At 34.9% G+C, this 25414-nt stretch overlaps 3 protein-coding genes across 3 annotated transcripts in view; 1 reads left to right on the forward strand and 2 right to left on the reverse strand.

Moving 5' to 3' along the window:
* Nos (Nitric oxide synthase) overlaps positions 1–25414 on the forward strand; it is a 441191-nt gene that overhangs the window by 87038 nt on the left and 328739 nt on the right. The window contains exon 2 of the mRNA XM_075296574.1: positions 18966–20259. Within this exon, the coding sequence (XP_075152689.1) occupies positions 19471–20259 (789 nt within the window). The 5' untranslated portion in view covers positions 18966–19470. The remainder of the gene's footprint in view (positions 1–18965; positions 20260–25414) is intronic.
* LOC142226515 (uncharacterized) lies at positions 1924–12692 on the reverse strand. The gene is made up of 2 exons (XM_075296573.1): positions 12502–12692; positions 1924–2714 (listed from the first exon to the last, which is right to left on the reverse strand). The coding sequence occupies exon 2, from the start codon at positions 2698–2700 to the stop codon at positions 2113–2115; it is 588 nt and encodes a 195-aa protein (XP_075152688.1). The 5' UTR covers positions 2701–2714; positions 12502–12692; the 3' UTR covers positions 1924–2112.
* LOC142225107 (uncharacterized) lies at positions 2800–8253 on the reverse strand. Its single transcript, XM_075294881.1, has one exon. The coding sequence runs from the start codon at positions 8251–8253 to the stop codon at positions 2800–2802; it is 5454 nt and encodes a 1817-aa protein (XP_075150996.1).

Raw genomic sequence — 25414 nt, forward strand, 5'->3', positions numbered from 1 at the left:
CCCAGATTTGGATTGCGGAGCCTTAAAGAGAAGCAAATTTCATCCGATGCTGCTGAAATTTGGTACATGGTGTTGGTATATGGTCTCTCGCAACCATGCACCTATTGGTCCATATCGGTCCATAATTATATATAGCCCCCATATAAACCGATCCCCAGATTTGGCTTGCGGAGCCTCAAAGAGAAGCAAATTTCATCCGATGCTGCTGAAATTTGGTACATGGTGTTGGTATATGATCTCTACCAACCATGCAAAAATTGGTCCACATCGGTCCATAATAAACCGATCCCTAGATTTGGCTTGCGGAGCCTCAAAGAGAAGCAACTTTCATCCGATCCGGCTGAAATTTGGTACATGATGTTGGTATGTGGTCTCTAACAACCATGCAAAAATTGGTCCTTATCAGTCCATAATTATATATAGCCCCCATATAAACCGATGCCCAGATTTGGCTTGCGGAGCCTCAAAGAGAAGCAAATTTCATCCGATCTTTCTGAAATTTGGTACATGATGTTGGTATATGGTCTCTATCAGCCATACAAAAATTGGTTCACATCGGTCCATAATTATATATAGCCCCCATATAAACCGATCCCCAGTATTGTCTTGCGGAGCGTCTAAGAGAAGCAAATTTCATCCGATCCGGTTGAAATTTGGTACGTGATGTTAGCATATGGTCTCTAACAAACACGCCAGAATTGGTCCATATTGGTCCATAATTATATATAGCCCCCATGGCCAGATTTGACCTCCGGAGCCTCTGGAAGGAGCAAAATTGGCCAGATTTGACCTCCGGGGCCTCTGGAAGGAGCAAAATTCATCCGATCCGGTTGAAATTAGGTACACTTCGTTGGTACGGCCGATAACAACCATGCCAAAATTGGTTCGTATCGATCTATATTATATATAGCCCCCAAATATACCGATCACCAATCACAGAAAAATCACGATAGCAACTCGAGCCAAAAGTAATCTACCAAAATTTTATTGCCATAGAAAATTTTGTCAAAATTTTATATTTCTATAGAAAATTTTATCAACATTTTATGTCTTTAGGAAATTTTGTCAAATTATAATTTCTATACAAAATTTTGTCAAAATTTTATTTCTATAGAAGCTTACGGCCGTATATACTTGTTTTCTGTGTAATCACAGTAAGAAAATAGCTTGTTTGGGTTATTTCCAATGATAATAAGAGAGAAGTTCACCACTGTGGTATCACAATGGAGTGAATAGTCTAAGTGAGCCTGAAATATTGGGCTGCCACTATACCTAACCTAACCTAACCTAGTTTGAGAAAACTGCAGTGTCAAGACTAGGATGTCTTTTTTTTTATTTCGGTTCGGTTAACCGGTTTTCTGAGATTTCTATGTACTTTGTGATAGGTTTCTTTCGAACGTTTAAAATTTTCAACACGTTTTCACTAAGTAGCAGAAAAGAATCTCTTACTACACCACTCTTTCTACGAAAAAAAAAAAATTGCACAGGTGTGTGGGGGGATTGTTACAGATGATAGTGGAGAACCAAAGTTTGACATGAAATCCCCTGGGTGAGATGAGTGGACTGTATAAGCTTACGTGTGTGTGTGTGTGCTTTGATTTATTATTTCTCAGGTAATGAGAAATAATAAACAAAGTTTGACGGAGTGAAACCAAATCGGAAAAGAATAAAAAATAACAAATGGAGGTTTCAGTTTTCAATGTATAAATTAACAATTTATTGATAAAATATGATATGGGGAAGCGGCAGAGAGTAGAAGTAGAGGAGAAAAGTAGTGCTTACCGTCGGGTAGTTAGAGAAGAAGTGAAGTAAAAAGCTAGGATCTTAAGGCTTAGTGTACTAACTTTTACAACAATAATATTTACAATAGATGTTATCGATATCAATTCAGCAATATTTTAGTACATATAATTCAAAATAAACAAATTGATCAGAAATTCAAGAGATCGATAATTATGTAAATATGATATATTAAACAATTCATTTAAATTCAAATTCATAAAATTCATTCATGTATAAAATTCAAAAGATTCATAAAATTCATTCAAATATAAAAAATCAAAAAATATGTTTGGCAAACTATGAAGTTTGTCCATGCCCCCGGCCTTGCACTTATGCAAAGTTCGACTTGCAAAGCACGGTAGCAATGGACTTTATAGCCTCGGCCAGGATATGCTGGTTCCGCTTAGGACGTTGGTTGGAGCGTCTCCTCTGCATCTTATTGTTGGTATGAGCATGTTGTGGTGTAGGCTGTCGTGGTGGTCGTCTTATCGTAGTTGATGTCTGCGGTATTGGGTTCTTCGTGAACCATCGGATGGGCCTTCTTGTTTGTTGTGTAGTTGTACTGTTGTGTCGTCCCGTGATTATTACTCGTCTTCTAGTGGTATTGTTTCTTGATGGTGTTTGGCGTGTCGTCGTGTTCCTTTCCCTAGGCGTGTAGTAGGCTGGTGAAGTTGCGGATGGCGTCCTCGCTATTTGTGGATGCAGCATAGTGTGATGCTGATAGCCACACTTCCGACAGGTCGCTGGGGAACTGCACCGTTCAACTGTGTGGCTTTTTGCCAAACAGTTCATGCAGTAATTATATGTCCGAACCGTCACCCTTCTATCCGCCACAGGCATCATTATAAAAATTGGGCAATCCCGCAAAGAGTGTCTTTCCTTGCAGATGCCGCAATCGTAAACTTGATGGTGGGACATTTTTAGTTAGTAATCTGTAATTGGAAAGGACTTTAGTATGGGATAATGGGAAGGTTATGAAAAGATTTTATGAGAGGAAGGAATGTGAAAAGGTAAGATTTAAGAGGTTGGTTCAGGAGAGGCTTGGTCTAAGAGCGGTAAGTAGCATAATTTCACGATAGGGCGAGTGATAATTCCTGAAGCAACTTTGATATCCGCAACACGAATATTATTGTCGGAACCATGATGAGTATTTACGATTCTACCCAAGCGCCAGTCGCTAGGTGGTAACAAATCGTCCATGACGACAACCAAATCGCCAATCTTTAAATTGGGACCTGAATTTTTCCACTTATATCGTTTGTGTAGAGATTTCAGATAGTCCTCTTTCCATCTGATAGCAAATTGATGGTGCAGAGCTTTTAACTTTGTCCATCTATTGAGAAGAGATAAGTTTTGAGATGGGGTTTCAGGGAAAGACATAATTGGTGATCCTTTTAAAAAGTGACCCGGAGTAAGAGCTGTCAAATCTGATGGATCTTCAGAAACGGCAGATATGGGACGTGAGTTTAGAATTCCTTCGATTCTTGCGAGAATTGTAGCAAATTGTTCGAAAGTAAATTTATGGGCACCAGCTATTCGTTTAAAATGATGTTTAAAACTTTTTACGGCCGATTCCCATAATCCGCCCATATGCGGGGCATGCGGTGGGATAAATTGCCACTCAAAGCCGTGTGTTGAATATTTCTGGGATATGTCACTGGCGGTGGATTTAACAAAACCAGAAAATTCTTTTAGTAATTTTCGGCTTGCCCCAATAAAATTTCTTCCATTATCGGAAACAACCCTATGGGGTAGCCCCCGCCTCCCGACGAATCGTGTAAATGCAGCTTCAAAGGCTAGAGACGATAATTCTGAACAGGGTTCTAAGTGGATCGCTTTTGTAGTGAAACAAACAAAAATCGAAACGTAGCTTTTTATTATTGGAGCTCTTTTTAGAGTGGAACTTTTTAGCTCAAAAGGCCCTGCGAAGTCTACACCGGTGATATTAAAAGGAGGGGATAGTTCACATCGCACAGATGGAAGGGGAGCCATTATCTGGCTACAGGACTTTTGTTTGAATATTACACACGTTCGGCATTTATGAATTATAGCCTTCACTCGCGGTTTTAAACGGGATATATAAAATTCAGTCTGTACCATTCGGCACATTAGCGTACAATCGGCATGAGCTAATAATTGATGCAAGTTTAATAAGTATAAGTGACTGAAACGTGAGTTCCCCGAAAGAATAATAGGAAATCGCTCGTTGTATGGTAGAGACGAGTCGGCGAGTCTTCCATTAACTCGCATAATATTCTCGTGAGAAAGAAATGGATTCAAACATTTCAATTGGCTTTTATCATTAATTGGTTTCGATTCAAGAAGATTAGAATATTCGTCAGGGTAAAATTTCTTTTGCGATAATGTGATTAAACGTGATTTAACAAATGTAACTTCTTTATGAGTAAGAAATGGATTCGAAATTTTTATTGTCGATCTCCGTCGACTTAGGCAATTGTTATAAAAACGAAACATGTAGGATATAACTCGCAATGCGCGATTGTAAGACGAAAATCTGAGTAAAATATCAGTATCGTCAATTGTACTATGATAAGTTTGAACATTAACACGTTTTCCTAATTCTGGTGCAACCAATGGATTTCTTTTAGGCCACGTTGAATGTGGTTGAGTTAACCATTTTGGACCATTAAACCATAAAGAATTGGGTGTTAAATCTTGAGGTCGGCAACCTCTAGTACCGAGATCTGCAGGATTATCATGAGTCGGGACATGCCGCCAATTGCTACCAGGAACTAACTCGTGAATTTGCGAAGTTCTATTTGCAATGTATGTCTCCCAGGACCAAGGTGGTTTCGAAAGCCAACCAAGAACTATTGAAGAGTCAGTCCATAGAGTAATAGAGCTTATCTTGAAATCGAAATTCGAAGTGACATAATTGACGAGTTTAGCTAACAGAAATGCACCATTAAGTTCCAATCTTGGCAAACATACAGGTTTGAGAGGAGCGACTTTGCTTTTAGCAACCAGTAAATTAGAAAACACAACTGATTTATTAGTCTGGCATCGCAAATAAACACATGCACAATATGCAGCTTGAGACGAATCTGAAAACCCGTGGATTTCCAAAGTATCAGTAGGACAACATTGAATCCATCTTGGTATAGAGATAGAATTAATGTGAGGGAAATCGAATACGAGTCTATTCCAAGTAGCTTGTGACTCTGGACCAAGATTGTCATCCCATCCAATTCCTTCTAGCCACAATTGTTGCATTAATATTTTTGCCCGAATAATAACCGGCGCAATCCATCCCGCGGGATCAAATAATTGAGCGATTGACGATAGAACCATCCTTTTCGTCATAGTCTGTTCAAATTGTATTGGATTTATCGAGTAAGTAAACGAATCTGACAACGCGTTCCACTTTATACCCAAAGTTTTTGTAGAACTTGATTCATGGAAGCGTAAAAATTCGGAATCGTATAGGTCTTGAGACGGAATATGAGCGAGTAATTGTGGATCATTAGCTATGATCTTCTTAAGAGGAAAACCGGCGTTCTTTAAAATATCACTTAGATCATTTTGAGCCTTCAAAGCCTCCTGAATAGAATACCCGCCCGATAAAATGTCGTCAACGTATGTTTCGTGTTTAAGTATTCGAGCTACTGTGGGATGAGTTGCTTGGACATCAGATGCCAGTTGCAAAAGAGTACGTATAGCAAGGAATGGCGCGCAATTAATACCAAAAGTTACTGTTTTGAGTTGATAATCTTTAATAGAGTTATTATCGGAGGGTTTGAATAAAATTCGTTGATACGGTCTATCATGGGGGTGTACAAGAATCTGTCTGTACATTTTTTGAATATCCCCGCAGAAAACATACTGATATTTCCGCCAATTTAGAATAACAGAAGTTAGATCAGATTGTAATGTGGGACCGGTGTGTAATATATCGTTAAGAGAATAGCCTGATTTCGTTTTTCGGGACGCATTAAAAACAATTCGAACCTTTGTGGACTTATGTTCTGGTCGTACCACAGCGTGATGTGGCAAGTAAAATGAATTAAATTTATCATCAAAAGAAATTTCGCGCGAAGACGTTTCTTCCGCGTGATCAAGCGCAATATATTCGTTCAGAACATCATGGTACTGTGTTCTTAATTCAGAATCTTTGGAAAGATTTCGTTCCATACGATTGTACTGAGCCAAAGCCATATATCTAGAAGGACCCAAGTACAATGAATCAGAAAATTCTTCCTTAAAAGGAAGTCGTACCATGTAACGACCATCGGGTAAACGAGTTGTAGTTTTTCTGTAATATTCTTCACAGAACGCATCAGCAGCTGAGACGAGATGGGATGTAGGAACTTCTTCTTGTTCCCAAAATTTTCTTAGCATTTCGTTAATAGAAGATTCTTCGAATTCATGAACATTTACGGAGAATGAATGTATTGTTTCAGTCCGCATTGGACCACTGAGAACCCAGCCAAATATCGTATTATAGGCTGAAGTTTCGCCACAAATATTTTTCTTGATTCCTTCAATATTAATAAAACGTTCGGAATCATTACCCAGAACCAAATCAATTTGTGAAGATTTGTTGAAATATGGATCTGCCAACTCTAAATTTTCCAATTCTGAATTATTTGGTATTTCAAACGAAACGGCAGGAAGACGTTTTGTCACTTGCGGCAAAACAATGGCAGAAACTGAGAATCGTATTTCATGTTTCTTTGACACTATGGACAATTGACATTGTTTGTCAGATGTTTGACGCTGGCCACCAATTCCAGATATTTCAAAATTTGACTTAGTAGTCGGAAGTTGTAAACGGGTTTGAATTCGTTTTGAAATAAATGTTCGTTGAGAACCCGGATCTATAAGAGCTCTAATCGTGAACAATTCTCCATTATGTTCAATCTGCACTAATGCAGTTCGGAGTAAAATCATATCATTATTCGATGAAAAGTTGGCTTGGATATGAGAAGAATTATCTTGCTTTGATGTAGATGGTTGTTCCTTCTGTGAGGATAAATTGTGTGTATTGGGCTTTTGATGATTCTGGCTTTCGCTTCTATTTTCTTGAGTATTTGAATTTTCACTTGTATTTTCGTTGTATTTAGTTCGTATATGAATCAAACTGTGGTGCGGTTTGTGACAAATTATACAAGTGTTTGTACTTTTACAATTTGGTTTGAGATGGGAACTTGATAAGCAGTTACTGCAAATCTTATTTTTATAGACAAAGTCTACACGCTGTTGTGCAGTAAGTTGACGAAATTTCGGACACGTTCGTAAAGAATGGTTGGTTTCACAAAGTAAACAAGTAGCTGTGAGTTTTTCTTGAGAGAGATATGTTTGTATTTTGCCAGAGCCCTGAGATGAGATGGGATTGCGTTGATCATATTTATTTGAATTTTGATGTGTAACATTATTTTGCTGCTTTGTGCACTTTATGCTCGAGATGCGTTCTACAACTTCGAATCTATTTATCAAAAATTCGTCCAGTTGATTCCACGTAGGCAGATCTCGATGTGATCTGAGGGATTGTTCCCATAAAGAGAGAGTTTCATCTGGTAATTTTGTGGAAATTAAATAAATGAGAATGGGATCCCATCCGTCCACATCGACGTTAAGAGATCGAAGAGTACATAAACAATCATTGACCGTGGACTGAATTTTTTGAATTGATTCGCTGTTTTCAACATTTGCCACTTTTCTTTTCAACATTTCAACATTTGCCACAGGTATATTGAAAAGAATTTTTAATTGATTATCAACTAAAACACGTTTATTCTCGTAACGAGCTTTAAGTGCGCTCCATGCCATATTAAAATTTTCATCGCACAAAGTGTAACGCTTGACTATAGCCCCAGCTGGGCCCCTGGTCTTATTGCGTAAATGATAAAGTTTTTGAGCGGGGGTTAATTTTGGATGATTTACATAAACTGCCGTGAACATATCACGGAACGAGGGCCACTCCTCGTAACCACCTTTAAACACCTCGGTATCGCACGGAGGAACTTTTATATAACTGTCGTTAGTGTTATGAGAAGAAGCGGGAATAGAATTCTGATTCTGAGGTATATATTCAGGAACTAGGCTATGTCTGGCATTTTGACGTGCCTGGCCTCCAGATATTCGGAGAATATCTAAGATTTGAGACCTTGCGGTGTAATATGCCTCAGAACTGGCATTGAAATTTATTTTTGCATTAGCTTTAATATCCTTCGGATCGGTGGAACTCGGCGATAGCATTATATTTTGATATGAAGTCTGAAGTTGTTGCCATCTTTTCTCCAAGTCTTCCAATTTAACTTCCAATACAGAGTCCGTTTGGTCTCTAATATCGCATTGTTCGAATTGCGTACAAAAAAGTATTAAATACTCGCAATCAAAAAGAAATCTATCATATGCGGGAGATGCAGCCGCTGCCGCGTTAGCATTGGAGGAAGCATTTGATCCAGCAGGACCTGATGAAGGGTCGTTAGGATTGTTTGTAGGATTCATTGTCGTTAAAAATGTATCAGAAATTTATAGATTGAAAACGAGAAATCTTTTATTGAATTTATCAAATTAATGAATTGGAATTGCAGAAATATAGCGAGAAAAAATATATGGGTTTTTGGAATTGCAAATATGAAGTTTTGTGGGTAACCTCTAACCGTTTTAGTTGTGTTTTATGCGAAAATTTATCTCCAGAACTAATAAACTAATAAGCGGGATTTGCAAATGTTGCGAAAATATAGTAGTTTATTGTTCAAAAGATCAATTGAAAAGATAAATATGCGAAAAGAAAAATAATCAATCAATTTTAATTGATTTGAGCTAATGAAAATATAATTCAAACAATTTTAATTGTGTTTCCACAAATTCCAAAGTTGCGTTCTTTATGTAATGCGATGCAATTGATAAATTCGACTTCCAATCGATACTTTTAAACAGAATTCAATCGGTAAAATTTCAAGAAAAACAAGTTTTTCACGATAACAAAATCTTTTTTTTTTCTTTTCCAAAAAACGTGAACGAGACAAAATTTCGATTTTTTCGTTTATGAGACGAGATTAAATTTTATTAAGATTTTATTAAGCAGGTGAAATCTATTGAACACATTCACTGAACTATGATTTTCCAAACCTCTCGAATCGAAAAATCATAAGTCTGCAATCAAAGTTCAAAATTCGACCAAGCTCTTTGTAGCAAACAGATAAAATAATTGTAAACTTCACAGAATGAGAAATGTAATTTTCAAAGAGAAATATATTGAACTCACTGAAAACATATAACTTTCAAGATTTTGTTTCAAAAAAACGATATATCTTCAATAAAAGTTCAAAAATTCCTCCAAATTTTTGTAAAGCCACAGGCCAAATAATTTTAAGCTTCACAGAGCGAGAAATATAAATGTCACGAAGAAATATAATGAACTCATCCAAAAGAAATATGACTTTGTTCAATTTTTCTTCGAAAAAATCATATAACTCAATAAAAGTTCAAAAATTTCCTCAAATCTTGATAAAGCACAACAGGCCAATTTAATAGCAATATTCAGAGAGCAAGAGATATTATTGTTACAGAGAGATAATATATATGTTTCATCAGCCAATTCGGCTTTGAGATGCAATTTCACTTTTTAGATATATTGATGTTTATTTTTAATGTCGTAATGAGTATTTTCGTTGATAGTTTGTTTTAATGTTTCGATGAGTGATTTCGTTAATATATTCGATGAGCGGAAATTGCGATGTTCTGAATCACAATTTTCCTTATGAGACGCTTATTTTCTTGTATATATTTCTTTTCAACAAGTTTAAATATTCGAGGAATGACAAATTGCGATTTTATTTCTCACAATTTTTTCTTATGAGCCGCTTGATTTCTTGTATATGTTTACCAATTTTAATAAATTTAATATTCGAGAAGTGAAAATTGCGATTTTATTTCTCACAATTTTTCTTATGAGACGCTTGTTATGTTGTAAATATTCATAAATTACCAATAATTTCAAAAATTTACCTGTTGTTATGATGATTCGTTCATATATGTTGAGATAATATTAATTTGAGTGTATTCGCAGTCGCATGAGTTGATCTGAGAATTTTGTTTGAGTGCACTTCGTATTTGGGGAACGAAAAATGTTTTCGAGCGTAATTACTTTTCTGAGTGTAGGAATTTGTAGAGATTTTCATATATGTATTTTATTTCAACTTTAGAAAATTTCCGAAGTTTTCCCACTTTTCCCGAGTGTAATAATAGTTTTTAGTTTAATAAAGATTGATTTTTTTTTTTTCCGAGTGTAATAATTTTCCGGAAAATATAATTGAAAATATGTTATGTCGTAATTTTTTGAGATTATTATTATTTATTTTTTAGCAAATTTTAGTATTGCAATATTTTGAAGGAAATAACACTTTGAATGTAGAAATATATTCCAAGACAAAAAATTTTTGAGTGTAGGAAAAATTTCGAGAATTTAAATAATTTTTTCCCGAGTGTAGGAAAAATTTTAAAAAATATTGCAAGTTAAAATTTTGAGTTTATAAAAACTTTGCAGAATTTAAAAAATTTTGCTGGGTGTACAAAATTTGGAATGCAAAAAATGTTCCAAGTTAAAATTTTAAGTGTAGAAAAATTTTGGAGAATTTTTTGCTGAGTGTACAAATTCGAGTTTTATGTATATTTACATTTTCCAAATTTTAGCATAACGTTTTGAGAGTCGAAAACACGAAATTTTCAGTAGCGGATTTTCTTTTTGAATTTAAAGACAAATTTCTGTAAGTGTAATTTTCGTGAATTTTTTTTTTTTTTTTTTAAAAATTTTGTTGATAATAATTTTTGCAAGTGTAGTAATTTGCGTTTTACCAAAGAGAATTAGCGCTTTACCAAAATTTGCTTTATGAATGTAAGGAAACTTCTACGATGATATACAAATTTTCTTGAGTGTAATAGGTTTGTTTTTTCGAGTGTAGATAACTTTTCCAAAAATTCGCGTTTTTGTTTTTATACCCCGGTAAAACACAAATGGATGTATGTGTTTGCGTACTCTACTTTGATTTAATCACTTTTGACATAAAACTGATTTTTTTTTTCTCCCGCGGTGTACCGAATTAATTTGCACTCAAATAAAATTTTCAGAATTGCATTTGTTGTGTAAATGGTAAATAATTCACTGTTTGATGGTTTTTTGTACGTGTACATATAACTACTACGTTCAATATAAAATGATAAAATGTGCAATGGTATTAAAGTGCAAATACGATTATATTAGTTATTGTGCAAATATTTGTTGCGGTGTGTTGAATTATGTCGGCGTGAATGCAAAGTGTATGATCAATTTGATGTCTTTGTTAACTACGCTGGTAATTCAATGTAAATTATTGTGCATTAATTTATTAATATTTTAGCAAAAATTTTTGTTATTGTAACCAAAATATAGTGAGATGGGCAAAATTTCCAATATTTACTTTTATTTGTTTTAATTACATTCACTTTTTTAATCAAAAATCCAAATATTAATTGAATTTAATTAAATCGACATTATCATTGATCATACGCTGCGCATCATTGATCATACGCTGCGCATTCATTCAGGTGCGTTAGGTGTAATTTGGTGTGTGACTTCGCTAATTGAAACGGGGGTGATATGGTAACACTAGCACAGCTGACCAATTGTCACTCTATCATATGTATAATATTCTTTGTGGATTTTATTCACATATGATCACAAATGCAAATTTGAAGAATATGAAAATTTTGTTTTTACCGATGAAATGTTAATGTTTTAGCACAAACGCGTTTATTTCATAAAAAATGGGAATTTTCACGATAGCTAATGTTATCCCAACCGTTGAAAGCAAAACGAAAATTATTTGTTAATTTTCCTGATCTTCTTCTTGATTTTCTTTCTTCTTTTTTTTTTCACTTCATACCAGTTCGTTGAACCAATGCATATATGACATACAAACAACTATACACGAATATGCATCAAAAAGGTTCAATTTTTTCTGTTTTTTTCGATTTTTATGAAATTTTTACAACAAACTTTTACCGTTTTTGGACCGTTGGACGGACGGACAGCAATGGAAGTCACACTTTTTTCACACTTTTACACCAATTTGCACCAATTTGTTCTTGTAATTTTGATTTGCACTTCAATTTTAGTTAAAATACATATATATATATATATATATACATACATACGTTTGCAAACACAAATTGCGGTTTTTTTTCGATTTTTCTCTTCTTCTCCTTGTTTTTTAGAGAAGTTTTCGCCAATTTTATCCGGAATATCAATAATTTGACTATTTTAATCACCGTAAACCAACTTTAGAAGTTTCTCTGTACATTTTTAACTTGTTTCGTTGCATTTGAAACAAGTCATAGGAGCTTCTCTACGCTATTTTTACAATTTTACCCAACTTTGTATCAATTTTAAAGATTTTTGTTCACTTTTCCCTCTATTCTTGGGATTTTAAATGATTTTTACCGTTCTTTTTAGCCTTTTCTCCCAATTATTTTCACACTTTTAACAAATTTTATAAAGTTTTGGACAATAGTTTACCTTCTTTGTTCGATTTCTACCTTTTTTTTTTTTTTTTTAATTTCAAAGTATTTTTACGAAAATTTACCTGATTTTAACACGAAATTTACCCGAATTTTTAACGAATTTTAAACTTTTTAACTCGCGTATTTTCCCCGTTTTTTGTGTTTGCTTACGTTTATGTTCTTTTCTATATAATTTTGTGACGTATCACTTACCGGCGATCTTTCAACTGAGTAGATAGAGATGGTAATTTGTTTGTTTACTTTGTTGTGGATGGTGTTGTGGATTTCGATATGTTACCAATGAACGGCTGCGGAGGACCATGCACAGGTGTGTGGGGGGATTGTTACAGATGATAGTGGAGAACCAAAGTTTGACATGAAATCCCCTGGGTGAGATGAGTGGACTGTATAAGCTTACGTGTGTGTGTGTGTGCTTTGATTTATTATTTCTCAGGTAATGAGAAATAATAAACAAAGTTTGACGGAGTGAAACCAAATCGGAAAAGAATAAAAAATAACAAATGGAGGTTTCAGTTTTCAATGTATAAATTAACAATTTATTGATAAAATATGATATGGGGAAGCGGCAGAGAGTAGAAGTAGAGGAGAAAAGTAGTGCTTACCGTCGGGTAGTTAGAGAAGAAGTGAAGTAAAAAGCTAGGATCTTAAGGCTTAGTGTACTAACTTTTACAACAATAATATTTACAATAGATGTTATCGATATCAATTCAGCAATATTTTAGTACATATAATTCAAAATAAACAAATTGATCAGAAATTCAAGAGATCGATAATTATGTAAATATGATATATTAAACAATTCATTTAAATTCAAATTCATAAAATTCATTCATGTATAAAATTCAAAAGATTCATAAAATTCATTCAAATATAAAAAATCAAAAAATATGTTTGGCAAACTATGAAGTTTGTCCAAAAATATTCTTCGGAACGAAATTTTAGTCAAACCGCTTTGTTGTAAATTATTTAGCTTTGGCGGGAGCCTCAAATCCTTTTTATGTGCTTTTAAAGAACATATTTAAAGTCAAAAGAAAATGTTGTTTGTCTAAATTTCTCTACGCATAGAAGAAAAATTTTCTTTCCCATATAAAATGCACCGAAGCCGTACAGTCCGACATCTACCATCAGTAAGTAAGAATATTTTCATACAAAATAAATGAAAATATTGCTTGGGAAGTGTAGAAGCACCTCTACAGCATTAATTTTTTCTATCACACTTGAAATACGACATGAATTTATACTTAGTTTGTTTTTATACCCTCCACCATAGGATGGATGGGTATATTACTTTTGTCATTTCTTTTGTAACACATCGAAATATTGGTCTCAGATAAATTATACATATACTGGTTCGTGGTGAAATTCTTAGTCGACCTAGTGATGTCCGTCCGTCCGGTTGTTGTTATTGATATAGGTCGGATGATATTGAAAACTGGCCATATCGGATCACCTTTATGTATAGCCCTCATATAAACCGACCCCCAGATTTGGCTTGCGGATCCGCTTGGAGGATAAAACTTCATCCGGACCAGTTGATACTTGGTACATGGTGTTAGTATATGACCTCTAACAACTGTGAAAAGATTGGTCATATCGGCCCATAATTATATATAGCCCCCATAAAAACCGATCACCAGATTTGGACTGTGGATCCTCTTGGACGTGCAAATTTCATCCGATTCGGGTGAAATTTGGTACGCGACTTCAATATAAACTGATCCACAGAATTTACGTGATGTCATATAGCCTTTAACAATCGTACCAAGATTTGAACTCCGGAGACTCTTGAATGAGCAAATTTCCTCAAAACTGTCAAGTTTTATGATACGTCGACGAGAGTTGGAAAATGGCAACACTGGGGTTGCCATCTTCCGAAATATAAAAGACAACCCACGTATTGTTGAATTTATTAAAAAACAAGTATATACAGCACTAAGTTCGTTCGGGCCGAATCTTAAATACCCACCACCATGAACCAAATATTAGGGTTTCCTTTGAAATTTCAGGAGGACTTGAGGACACTTCCCGAAGATAAATTTAAAGATTTCACCTATGAGGACAATATCAGACTCTGGATTTATAAGAACCATTTTTGTTTGAGTTTTAGAGGAATCATTAACATCTCTTGTAAGTGTGCAAGAAAGTGATGAAATAACGTCTTGATTTGAAATCTTAAATCTGTAGAAGTAAAATCTGGCAATTTTACATTGAGTTTCAAGCAATTTTCATGATCAGTGCGCCTTCTACACCCTCAAGAAGTGAAGTCGGTCGATATGGAGGCATTACCAAATGGACCTATAAAAACTTAATCCGATACACGTTTTTGTGAGCCTAAAATACCAGAATATTTACAATTTCAGGCAAATCAGATAAAAACTACGGATTCTAGAAGCCCTAGAAGTAAAATCGGGAAATTGGTCTATATGGGGGCTATACCAAAATATGGACCGATACTCACCATTTTCGGCACACCTCTTTATGGTCCTAAAATACCTCTAGATTTCCAATTTCAGACAAATTGGATAAAAACTACGGTTTCTTTAAGCCCAAGACCCCAAATCGGGAGGTCGTTTTATATGGGGACCATACCAAAACATTGACCGATACTCAAAATTTTTGGCACACGTATTTGTGGTCCTACAATACCTCTAGATTTCCAATTTCATGTAAATTGAATAAAAACTGCGGTTTCTATAAGCCCAAGAAGTAAAATCGGGAGATCGGTCTATATGGGGGCTATACCAAAACATTGACCGATACTCAAAATTTTTGGCACACGTATTTGTGGTCCTACAATACCTCTAGATTTCCAATTTCATGAAAATTGAATAAAAACTGCGGTTTCTATAAGCCCAAGAAGTAAAATCGGGAGATCAGTCTATATGGGGGCTATACCAAAACATGTACCGATACTCACCATTTTTGGCACACCTCTTTATGGTCATAAAATACCTCTAGATTTCCAATTTCAGACAAATTGGATAAAAACTACGGTTTCTTTAAGCCCAAGACCCCAAATCGGGAGGTCGTTTTATATGGGGACCATACCAAAACATTGACCGATACTCAAAATTTTTGGCACATGTATTTGTGGTCCTACAATACCTCTAGATTTCCAATTTCATGTAAATTGAATAAAAACTGCGGTTTCTATAAGCCCAAGAAGTAAAATCGGGAGATCGGTCTATATGGGGGCTATACCAAAACATTGACCGATACTCAAAATTTTTGGCACACGTATTTTTGGTCCTACAATACCTCTAGATTTCCAATTTCAGGTAAAGTGAATAAAAACTGCGGTTTCTATAAGCCCAAGAAATAAAATCGGGAGATCGGTCTATATGGGGGCTATAACAAAACATGGACCGATACTCACCATTTTTTGCACACGTCTTCATGGTCATAAAATACCTCTAGATTTCAAATTTCAGGCAAATTGGATAAAAACTACGGTTTCTATAAGCCCAAGACCCCAAATCGGGAGGTCGGTTTATATGGGGACTATATCAAAACCGGGACCGATATAGCCCATCTTCGAACTTGACCTGTCTGCATACAAAAGACGAGTTTGTGCAAAATTTCAGCACGATTGCTTCATTATTGAAGACTGTAGCGTGATTACAACAGACAGATAGACAGACAGACAGACGGACATCGTTATATCCCCTTAGAATTTCTCCCTGATCAAGAATATATATACTTTATATAGTCGGAAATCGATATTTCGATGTGTTACAAACGGAATGACAAACTTATTATACCCCCATCGCCATTCTATGGTGGTGGGTAGAAAAACAATAATTAGATCAATTGAAGACAAAAAATATTTTTATACCCACCACCATAGGATGGGGGGTATATTAACTTTGTCATTCCGTTTGTAACACATCGAAATATTGCTCTAAGACCCCATAAAGTATATATATTCTGGGTCGTGGTGAAATTCTGAGTCGATCTGAGCATGTCCGTCCGTCCGTCCGTCCGTCCGTCCGTCCGTCCGTCCGTCCGTCCGTCCGTCTGTTGAAATCACGCTAACTTCCGAACGAAACAAGCTATCGGCTTGAAACTTGGCACAAGTAGTTGTTATTGATGTAGGTCGGATGGTATTGCAAATGGGCCATATCGGTCCACTTTTACGTATAGCCCCCATATAAACGGACCCCAAAATTTGGCTTGCGAGGCCTCTAAGAGAAGCAAATTTCATCCGATCCGGCTGAAATATGGTACATGGTGTTAGTATATGGTCTCTAACAACCATGCAAAAATTGGTCGACATCGGTCCATAATTATATATAGCCCCCATATAAACCGATCCCCCGATTTGGCTTGCGAGGCCCCTAAGAGAAGCAAATTTCATCCGATCGGGCTGGAATTTGGTACATGGTGTCAGTATATGGTCTCTAACAACCGTGCAAAAATTGGTCCACATCGGTCCATAATTATATATAGCCCCCATATAAACCGATCCCCCGATTTGGCTTGCGAGGCCTCTACGAGAAGCAAATTTCGTCCGATCCGGCTGAAATTTGGTACGTGATGTTAGTATATGGTCTATAACAACCATGCAAAAATTGGTCCACATCGGTTCATAATTATATATAGCCCACATATAAACCGATCACCAGATTTGACCTTCGGAACCTCCTGGAAGACCAAAATTCATCTGATTCAGTTGATTTGTGGTACGTGGTGTTAATATATGGCCTCAAACTCCCATGCAAAAATTGGTCGATATCGGTCCATAATTATTTATAGGCCCCATATAAACCGATCCCCAGATTTGACCTCCAGAGCCCTTGGAAGAGCAAAATTCTTGCCATTCGGTTGAAATTTGGTACGTGATGTTAGTATATGGTATCCAACAACCATGCAGGAATTGGTTCCTATCAGTCCATAATTATATATAGCTCCCATATAAACCGATACCCAGATTTGACCTCCGGTGCCTTTTGGAGAAGCAAAATTCATCCGATCTGCTTGAAATTTGGTACGTGGTGGTAGTATATGATATTTAACAACCATGCCAAAAGTGGTCCATATCAGTCCACAATCGTACATAGCCCCATATAAACCGATCCCGAGATTTGGTTTTGGAACCACTTGGAGGAGCAAATTTCATCCAAGTGAGTTGAAATTTCGTACATTGTGCTAGTATATGGTCGTTAACAACCATGCCTAACTAGATCCATATCGGTCTATACTTATATATGGCCCTCAGATAAATCGATCCCCAATCACACAAAAGTTGGCCCATATCAAGTTCATAATTGTATATAGCCCCCATATAAGCGACCCCCATATTTCAATTCTGGCTCTCTACGTACAAAAAGTCCATATCGATTCGTAATTATTTGTAGACTTAACTATACATAACTTTTTTGTCTAATATATACCATGTATGGACTTAATCACAGTCTTTCGTAGAAGTTTCTACGCAATCCATGGTGGTGGGTACATAAGATTCGGCCTGGCCGAACTTGCGGCCGTATGTACTTGTTTTATTTTTAACTGTTCAGAAATGCTGGCATCTGTGCTCTTGTTCTGACCTATTCACCGATGCGTGTGTGAGCTAATTTGTATCCTGCGGTTATCATAAAATTCAATTCATCAATTTGTGAAATGCAATTCACATTATTTAATATTAAAAATAAAATTTGTTTGTAGTTTTTTTGCTGGTTTGCATTCGTATCATCAATTTGACACATACAAGCTCAACAATTTTTTTCATTAAATACGAATGAATAATTGATATATTTCATTAGCTACATATAAATAATTAATGTGCTACAAGTATTGAAATATGTTAACAAATAGCAATTAAGTGTTTTTTTTTATTAATAGGCCTATCATAGGGTATCATCGATGTGATTGAATATTAATAGACAGAAGGACGACATAGCATATTGTCATAGAGTTTGACATAATGTCCTGTATGCTATGAGAAAATCGAGCGTTCATGTACCATATGTATAAGTAAGCAAATCGAAAAAATTAATTGATCATGAAAAACATGCACATGCACTCAAAAACAAAAAAATATCCTTCATCAAATTTGATGAAGAGTGTTCATCAACCCAGTTTCATTAAATTTGTTGAAAAATTCCGTCATATATATGAAACTTTCATTGATTTGAAGAAATTTCTGAGAAAACACAGAAAATAATATTATAATTTTTGAGCTAACAATAAATTGTTGTTACAGCACATTTTTAAGTTCAACAAAATTTTTGTTGATATAACAAAATGTTTGTTGATATAACAAAATTGGTTGCTAAAGTGACTAAAATCGTAATTGTATTTACAAATTTCGTTGTTAGCTCAAATTTAAACATAATTTTAATTGTATTGACAATCAAATTAATTGATATTTTTTGTGTGTATGGAAACATTTCATTGCTTCATAAAAACGTGTCATCATTTTATGAAAAATTTTATCAGACTAATGAAATTTTTATAGATTTGAAGAAATTTTTGAGAAAAAAATTAAAATTTCATTCATGGGGATTTTTTTGGGATGCAAGCGTCATGAGAAAATCTAGAAAAATACTGGCGAAACTTATTACACTTCCGTTTTACATATACATTTTCAATTTATTTCATTTACTTTAATGTAATATTTAATTCATATATTCTTCTTCTTTTCATTCTAATTACAGTGTGGAGCGCATAATTAATTAATTATTAATTGGAAATACACAATTAGCCACAAAACGTATGTGTTACATGGAATACCATTATAAAATAAAAACACGTATACGCAGGGGATAACACCTACATGGAAACGATAACACGTATACGTCACACTGGGCTATTCTATTATAAACACTCATACGCAAGGTGGGAATAGTGACCATGGGTTATCAAAATTTAGAAATATCAAGAAAAAAGTAAGGAAAACGAAATCAAGAAAAAGAGATGACGAAAAACAAAGTATTCAATCAAAATTATTTTAACAATCGGGACTGAACAATAAAAACAGTGAAACGTTTTACTTAGGAGATGAATGTTATAAAAATGAAATAAGTGAAAATAATTATCAAAAAAATAATAATAAGAAGAAATTTATTGGGAAATAAAAAAATCCTTAGATTGAAAAAAGTTTGTAATCTCCTTATTTAAGCAACGAAATATTTATCATAAATAAACCTTCTTGAAATAAAAATGTCACATTTTGCTACCATCTTAGAGAATATACGCATGGTGGCTATTAAAAGAAGCCCCATAGCTCAACAAAAACAAGCTCCTGCGGAAGCTCAACAAACTTCCTCACCAAAATCTCAATGTCCAGTGTCCACATTAACAAATGAGGCAACAAATCACTGTGACGCAGGAGGTGGTAGAGGTAACGCCATGCAAAATAATGATATGGTACACAACGAAAAAATCCCATCAGAAGTGAAAATGAATAATGATAGCAAAGAGATTAAAATTATGGCAAATCATCAGCAGCATGGAACGAAAGCTGCCAAATCGTCCAGTGATTCCAATAACATTGCAAATCATCATCCCAGCAATACGGCTACCATTAGTGATCATCTACCAGATAAAACGGCCAGTGGCAGTTTAAATAATACCCCCGTTAAACATCACAAACGTCAAAGTATTTCAGCTCGTGGTTCTATTGGTTCTGCTGATGCGGTTCGCGGTTCACCCGGACGTGAACGTAATTCGTCAAATCGTGGTTCTAATGTTATTGTCGAAATTGACTCCAGTGGTGCCCATACAGGAGGCACCAAAAATTCAACAGGTGGTAGTCGTGGATCTCGAGAACTTTCACCCACACCAAAAAATCAACAGCGTAAAATGTCTACAGATTTTCGTGGCCGTGCTGGTAGTTTCATACATGTGGATGAGGAAGGTCGCAGTATTTTAATGCGTAAACCTGTACGTTTGAAAAATATCGAAGGACGTCCCGAGGTCTATGATACATTGCACTTCAAGGGAAGGGAGGTAAGTGGCTTTTTATAGTTTGTCGGTTTTGGTGAAATAATCGTAGGGAATCGTGTTAAGGGGCTTCATTTTACATCTTCATCAAGTTCTCATCCATCTGTCCCAGAATTTGTCTTTCTTCGCTGAACATTTTGAAATAGGCTTTTTAAAAGAAGAGTTTGTCCAGCATATGACAAGAAAAAGCCGAGGTATCTAAATTTGTTGATCTCAGCTTTTTGATGGAATATCCCTCGTAAGCATATCTCAATATTACGAGGATGGTCTTTAACTATCACATAACATTCCTCGGTGCAGATACAAATTGTACAGCTAAATCCTGTACACACAGTGACAGACAAATTTGCGTAAATGTATACTTCACACACACGCACACAGAGACTAGTTCATGTAACAACATATTGTCTGCATAAAAAAGAACAACTTGTTAACAACAATATCCGACTTTTGCGGTTTCCACTTAACTTCCATAATTTTCTGGATGTTTTTGTCCCCCCCACATACTCGTACACTTGTTTTCCAACATTTTATAGTTTGTTTTCTTTCTCTATAAATTTCTCCATATATACGGATATGATTTTAAGTGTAGCCATCATATATACATGTGTAAACAAATGTAAACTACTAATACCCAGCAAAAACAATGTTTAGCCAAAGGTATTCTTCTAGAGATTGATTTAATTTTAACTTCATAGGCAATTTTTTGAGGTGCTATATAAAAATCATTTGTTTTATGGAGTTTTCGCAATAAATTAAAATTTTCTGAATTTAACAGAGTATACAAAACAAAGTAAGGAAAAATAAAATAATGGATTCTTTATTGTACCCACCACCACCACCAAATGGTGATGGGTGTATAATAAATTGCCATTCCGTTTATAACACATCGAAATATCAATTTCCGTCTATATAAAGTATAATTTGTATTCTTGATCAGGGAGAAATTCTAAGACGATATAATCATGTCTGTCTGTCTGTCTGTTTTAACCACGTTACAGCCTTCAATAATGGCGCTATCATACAGAACTTTGGCACAGATTCGTGTTTTGTCTACACGCAAGCCAAGTTCGAAGATGGGCTATATTGGTTTTGATGTAGCTCTCATATAAACCAACTCCAACTCCAACTCCAATGTGCCTAAAATTGGAAATCTAGAGCTATCTAAGGTCCATAAAGAGGTGTGCCGAATATGGTATATATCGGTCCATATTTTGGTATAGCCCCCAAAGAGGCCGATATACCGCTTTGAATTCTTGGACATCTAAACACCGCAAATTTTATCCGATCTTGATTGCAAAACTCCATTTTAACAAGTATATACGGCCGTAAATTCGGCCAGGCCGAAGCTTATGTACCCTCCACCATGGATTGTGTAGAAACTTCTACTGAAGACGGTCATCAACAATCGAATTACTTGGATTGCGGTAACACTTGCAATCCTAAATCCTAACACCGCCTTCTAAACTGAACGGCTGTCCATACGTGGTATGTATTAAACTAAAAAAGGCCCATTTAATACGTATATAATTAAGTTTGACAAAATTTTCTATAGAAATAAAATTTTGATAAAAGTCTCTATAGAAATAAAATGTTGACAACATTTTCTCTAGAAGTAAAATATGGAAAGAAAATTCTATAGACATAAAATTTTAGAAAAATTTTCTATAGAAATAAAATTTTGACAAAACTTTCTATAGAAATAACATTTTGACAAAATTTTCTATAGAAATAAAATTTTGACAAAACTTTCTATAGAAATAACATTTTGACAAAATTTTCTATAGAAATACAATTTTGACAAAATTTTCTATAGAAATAACATTTTGACGAAATTTTCTATAGAAATACAATTTTGACAAAATTTTCTATAGAAATAACATTTTGACAAAATTTTCTATAGAAATAAAATTTTGAGAAAATTTTCTATAGAAATAAAATTTTGACAAAATTTTCTATAGAAATAAAATTTTGACAAAATATTACATGTTAGCCTGATACCGAAACAGGCAATTGACGTCCAAATGCATTATATCTAATTATACAATTATTTTTCGAGCTTTATGGACAGATATAGATTAAGGAACATGGTTAATAGAGCCATTGAAAAGAAAACGCCAGATACAAATCTATACACGCCTGGACTGTACATGTTTCGGTTCGGGCGAATGAACCTTTCCACAGCCTTTAGTATAGATCTGGTTGGGAGAGATAACTCAATTTTGGGCCCTTTATGCTAACTCCTTATGGAGAAAACATTTGGGAAATTTCCTCTTACAAATTGAATCATCTTTTCTCCCACTGTACATCATCTTTTCATATAACTTACAAGTCCCTTAATCTTATTTTTATTTCGTTTTGTTACATAGTAATGCAACAACACGAAATTTATTTTTAGAAAGCTAATTTGTTAGAATTCACCTAAGTGGTGAACAGTCGAACAATGCTTATTGTTTCTACAGTCAACTACAACATATGACAATTAACAGAAACTGGTTTCCAGGATATAACAACAATTCTAACGCGTACATTAGTCGTGTTTTTCCTAGTTTTACGACGGGCTCATCGTTGCTTATTATATTACATGTTAGCCTGATACCGAAACAGGCAATTGACCTCCAAATGCATTATATCTAATTATATTTACAATTATTTTTCGAGCTTTATGGACAGATATAGATTAAGGAACATGGTTAATAGAGCCATTGAAAAGAAAACGCCAGATACAAATCTATACACGCCTGGACTGTACATGTTTCGGTTCGGGCGAATGAACCTTTCCTTTATATAGAAATAAAATTTTGACAAAATTTTCTATAGAAATAAAATTTTGACAAAATTTTCTATAGAAATAAAATTTTGACAAAATTTTATATAGAAATAAAATTTTTACAAAATTTTATATAGAAATAAAATTTTTACAAAATTTTCTATAGAAATAAAATTTGACAAAATTTTCTATAGGAATAAAATTTGACAAAATTTTCTATAGGAATAAAATTTTGACAAAATTTTCTATAGGAATAAAATTTGACAAAATTTTCTATAGAAATAAAATTTTGACAAAATTTTCTATAGAAATAAAATTTTGGTAGATTGTTTTTGGCTCGAGTGGCAACCATGATTATGATATGGATTTGTGTGATTGGGGATCGGCTATATATAACTATAGAACGATATGGACCAATTTTGGCATGGTTATTAGCGGCCATATACTAACACCACGTTCCAAATTTCAACCGGATCGGATGAATTTTGCTCCTCCAAGAGGTTCCGGAGGACAAATCTGGGGATCGGTTTATATGGGGACTATATATAATTGTGGACCGATATGGACCAATTTTGGCATGGTTATTAGCGGCCATATACTAACACCACGTTCCAAATTTCAACCGGATCGGATGATTTTTGCTCCTCTAAGAGGCTCCGGAGGTCAAATCTGGGGATCGGCTTATATGGGGGCTATATATAATTATGGACCGATATGGACCAATTCTTGCATGGCTGTTAGAGACCATATAATAATACCATGTACCAAATTTCAGCCGTATCGGATGAAATTTGCTTCTCTTTGAGGCTCCGCAAGCCAAATTTGGGGGTCCGTTTATATGGGGGCTATACGTAAAAGTGGACCGATATGGACCAATTTTTGCGTGGTTGTTAGAGACCATATACTAACACCATGTACCAAATTTCAGCCGGACGGGTGAAATTTGCTTCTCTTAGAGGCTCCGGAAGCCAAATCGGGAGATCTGTTTATATGGTGGCTATATGTAATTATGGACCGATATGAACCAATTTTTGCATGATTATTAGAGACCATATACCAACACCATGTACCAAATTTCAGCCGGATCGGATGAAATTTGCTTCTCTTAGGGCAATCGCAAGCCAAATTTGGGGGTCCGTTTATATGGGGGCTATACGTAAAAGTGGACCGATATGGCCCATTTTCAATACCACCCGACCTACATCAATAGTAACTGCTTTTGCCAAGTTTCAAGTCGATAGCTTGTTTCGTTCGGAAGTTAGCGTGATTTCAACAGACGGACGAACGGACATGCTCAGATCGACTCAGAATTTCACCACGACCCAGAATATATATACTTTATGGGGTCTTAGAGCAATATTTCGAAGTGTTACAAACGGAATGACAAAGTTAATATACCCCCATCCTATGGTGGAGGGTATAAAAATGGTGTTGAGAAGTTTTAAGATACCTTGCCATCGTCAAATGTTACCGCAACCCAAGTAATTCGATTGTGGATGACAGTCTTTAGTAGAAGTTTGTACGCAATCCATGGTGGAGGGTACATAAGCTTCAGCCTGTCCGAACTTACGGCCGTATATACTAGTTATTCTTATTATTTTACTTTTTTTATTGATTTTCTATTCTTTTTTGCGAAATGTAATTGTCCCAAACTTAAATTTTCACTTAAAACGGCCTAATTCCGTACTTTCGAAGTTTTCAAAAGGACTGCATCGAAAGTGGAAGAAATCGATAGGGAATCTCAGGATGAGCTTTAAAAAAATGTTTGTGGAACAAATTCCATGCATGGTCTGAAACCTATTTCCGATATAGGCAGTAGCAAGACTTAGTTTTCGTTGTTCTATTGAATAACTGAAGAATGAAAAAACAATGAACCCACTAGTAAGAAAACTTTTGGTTAATTTTAGAAAATTTTGAATATTTTTAGAAAAATTTAACTCAACAGCATTGCAAACGCTGAAGACAAATTGAAGAAAATGTATTAGACATAAAGAATTTTTTTTTTACTTGATAAAGAAAATTTTGTAGTTTGAAGGAAAACATTGTAGTTCAAAATTGCAAGAATGTCTTCAGTGACATACGACGTTCATGATGGATGCATTTGTAGTAAAATTTACAAATTTAACCCTTCTGTGCGTGATGAGGTCCCGTGGACCTTTTTGATTTTTATTCATACATAACTTTATCTTTTATATGAATTTCAGCTTGATGGTTTATGACTTCTTGTACTGAAGTGTTTTATGTTGAAAACTTTAAATTTTTATGTGATTGAATCATTAAATCGGTTTTTATAGGTATTTTAAAAAGTTTAGTACGATTCTGCGTGATGAGGTCCAATGGGACCTATTACTAATTACATTTGTGGTTTTAGCACAGTTTAAAAAGCAGTGT

The sequence above is a fragment of the Haematobia irritans genome, chromosome 2 (genome assembly GCF_050003625.1).
Source record: "Haematobia irritans isolate KBUSLIRL chromosome 2, ASM5000362v1, whole genome shotgun sequence".
Lineage (NCBI taxonomy): Eukaryota > Metazoa > Arthropoda > Insecta > Diptera > Muscidae > Haematobia > Haematobia irritans.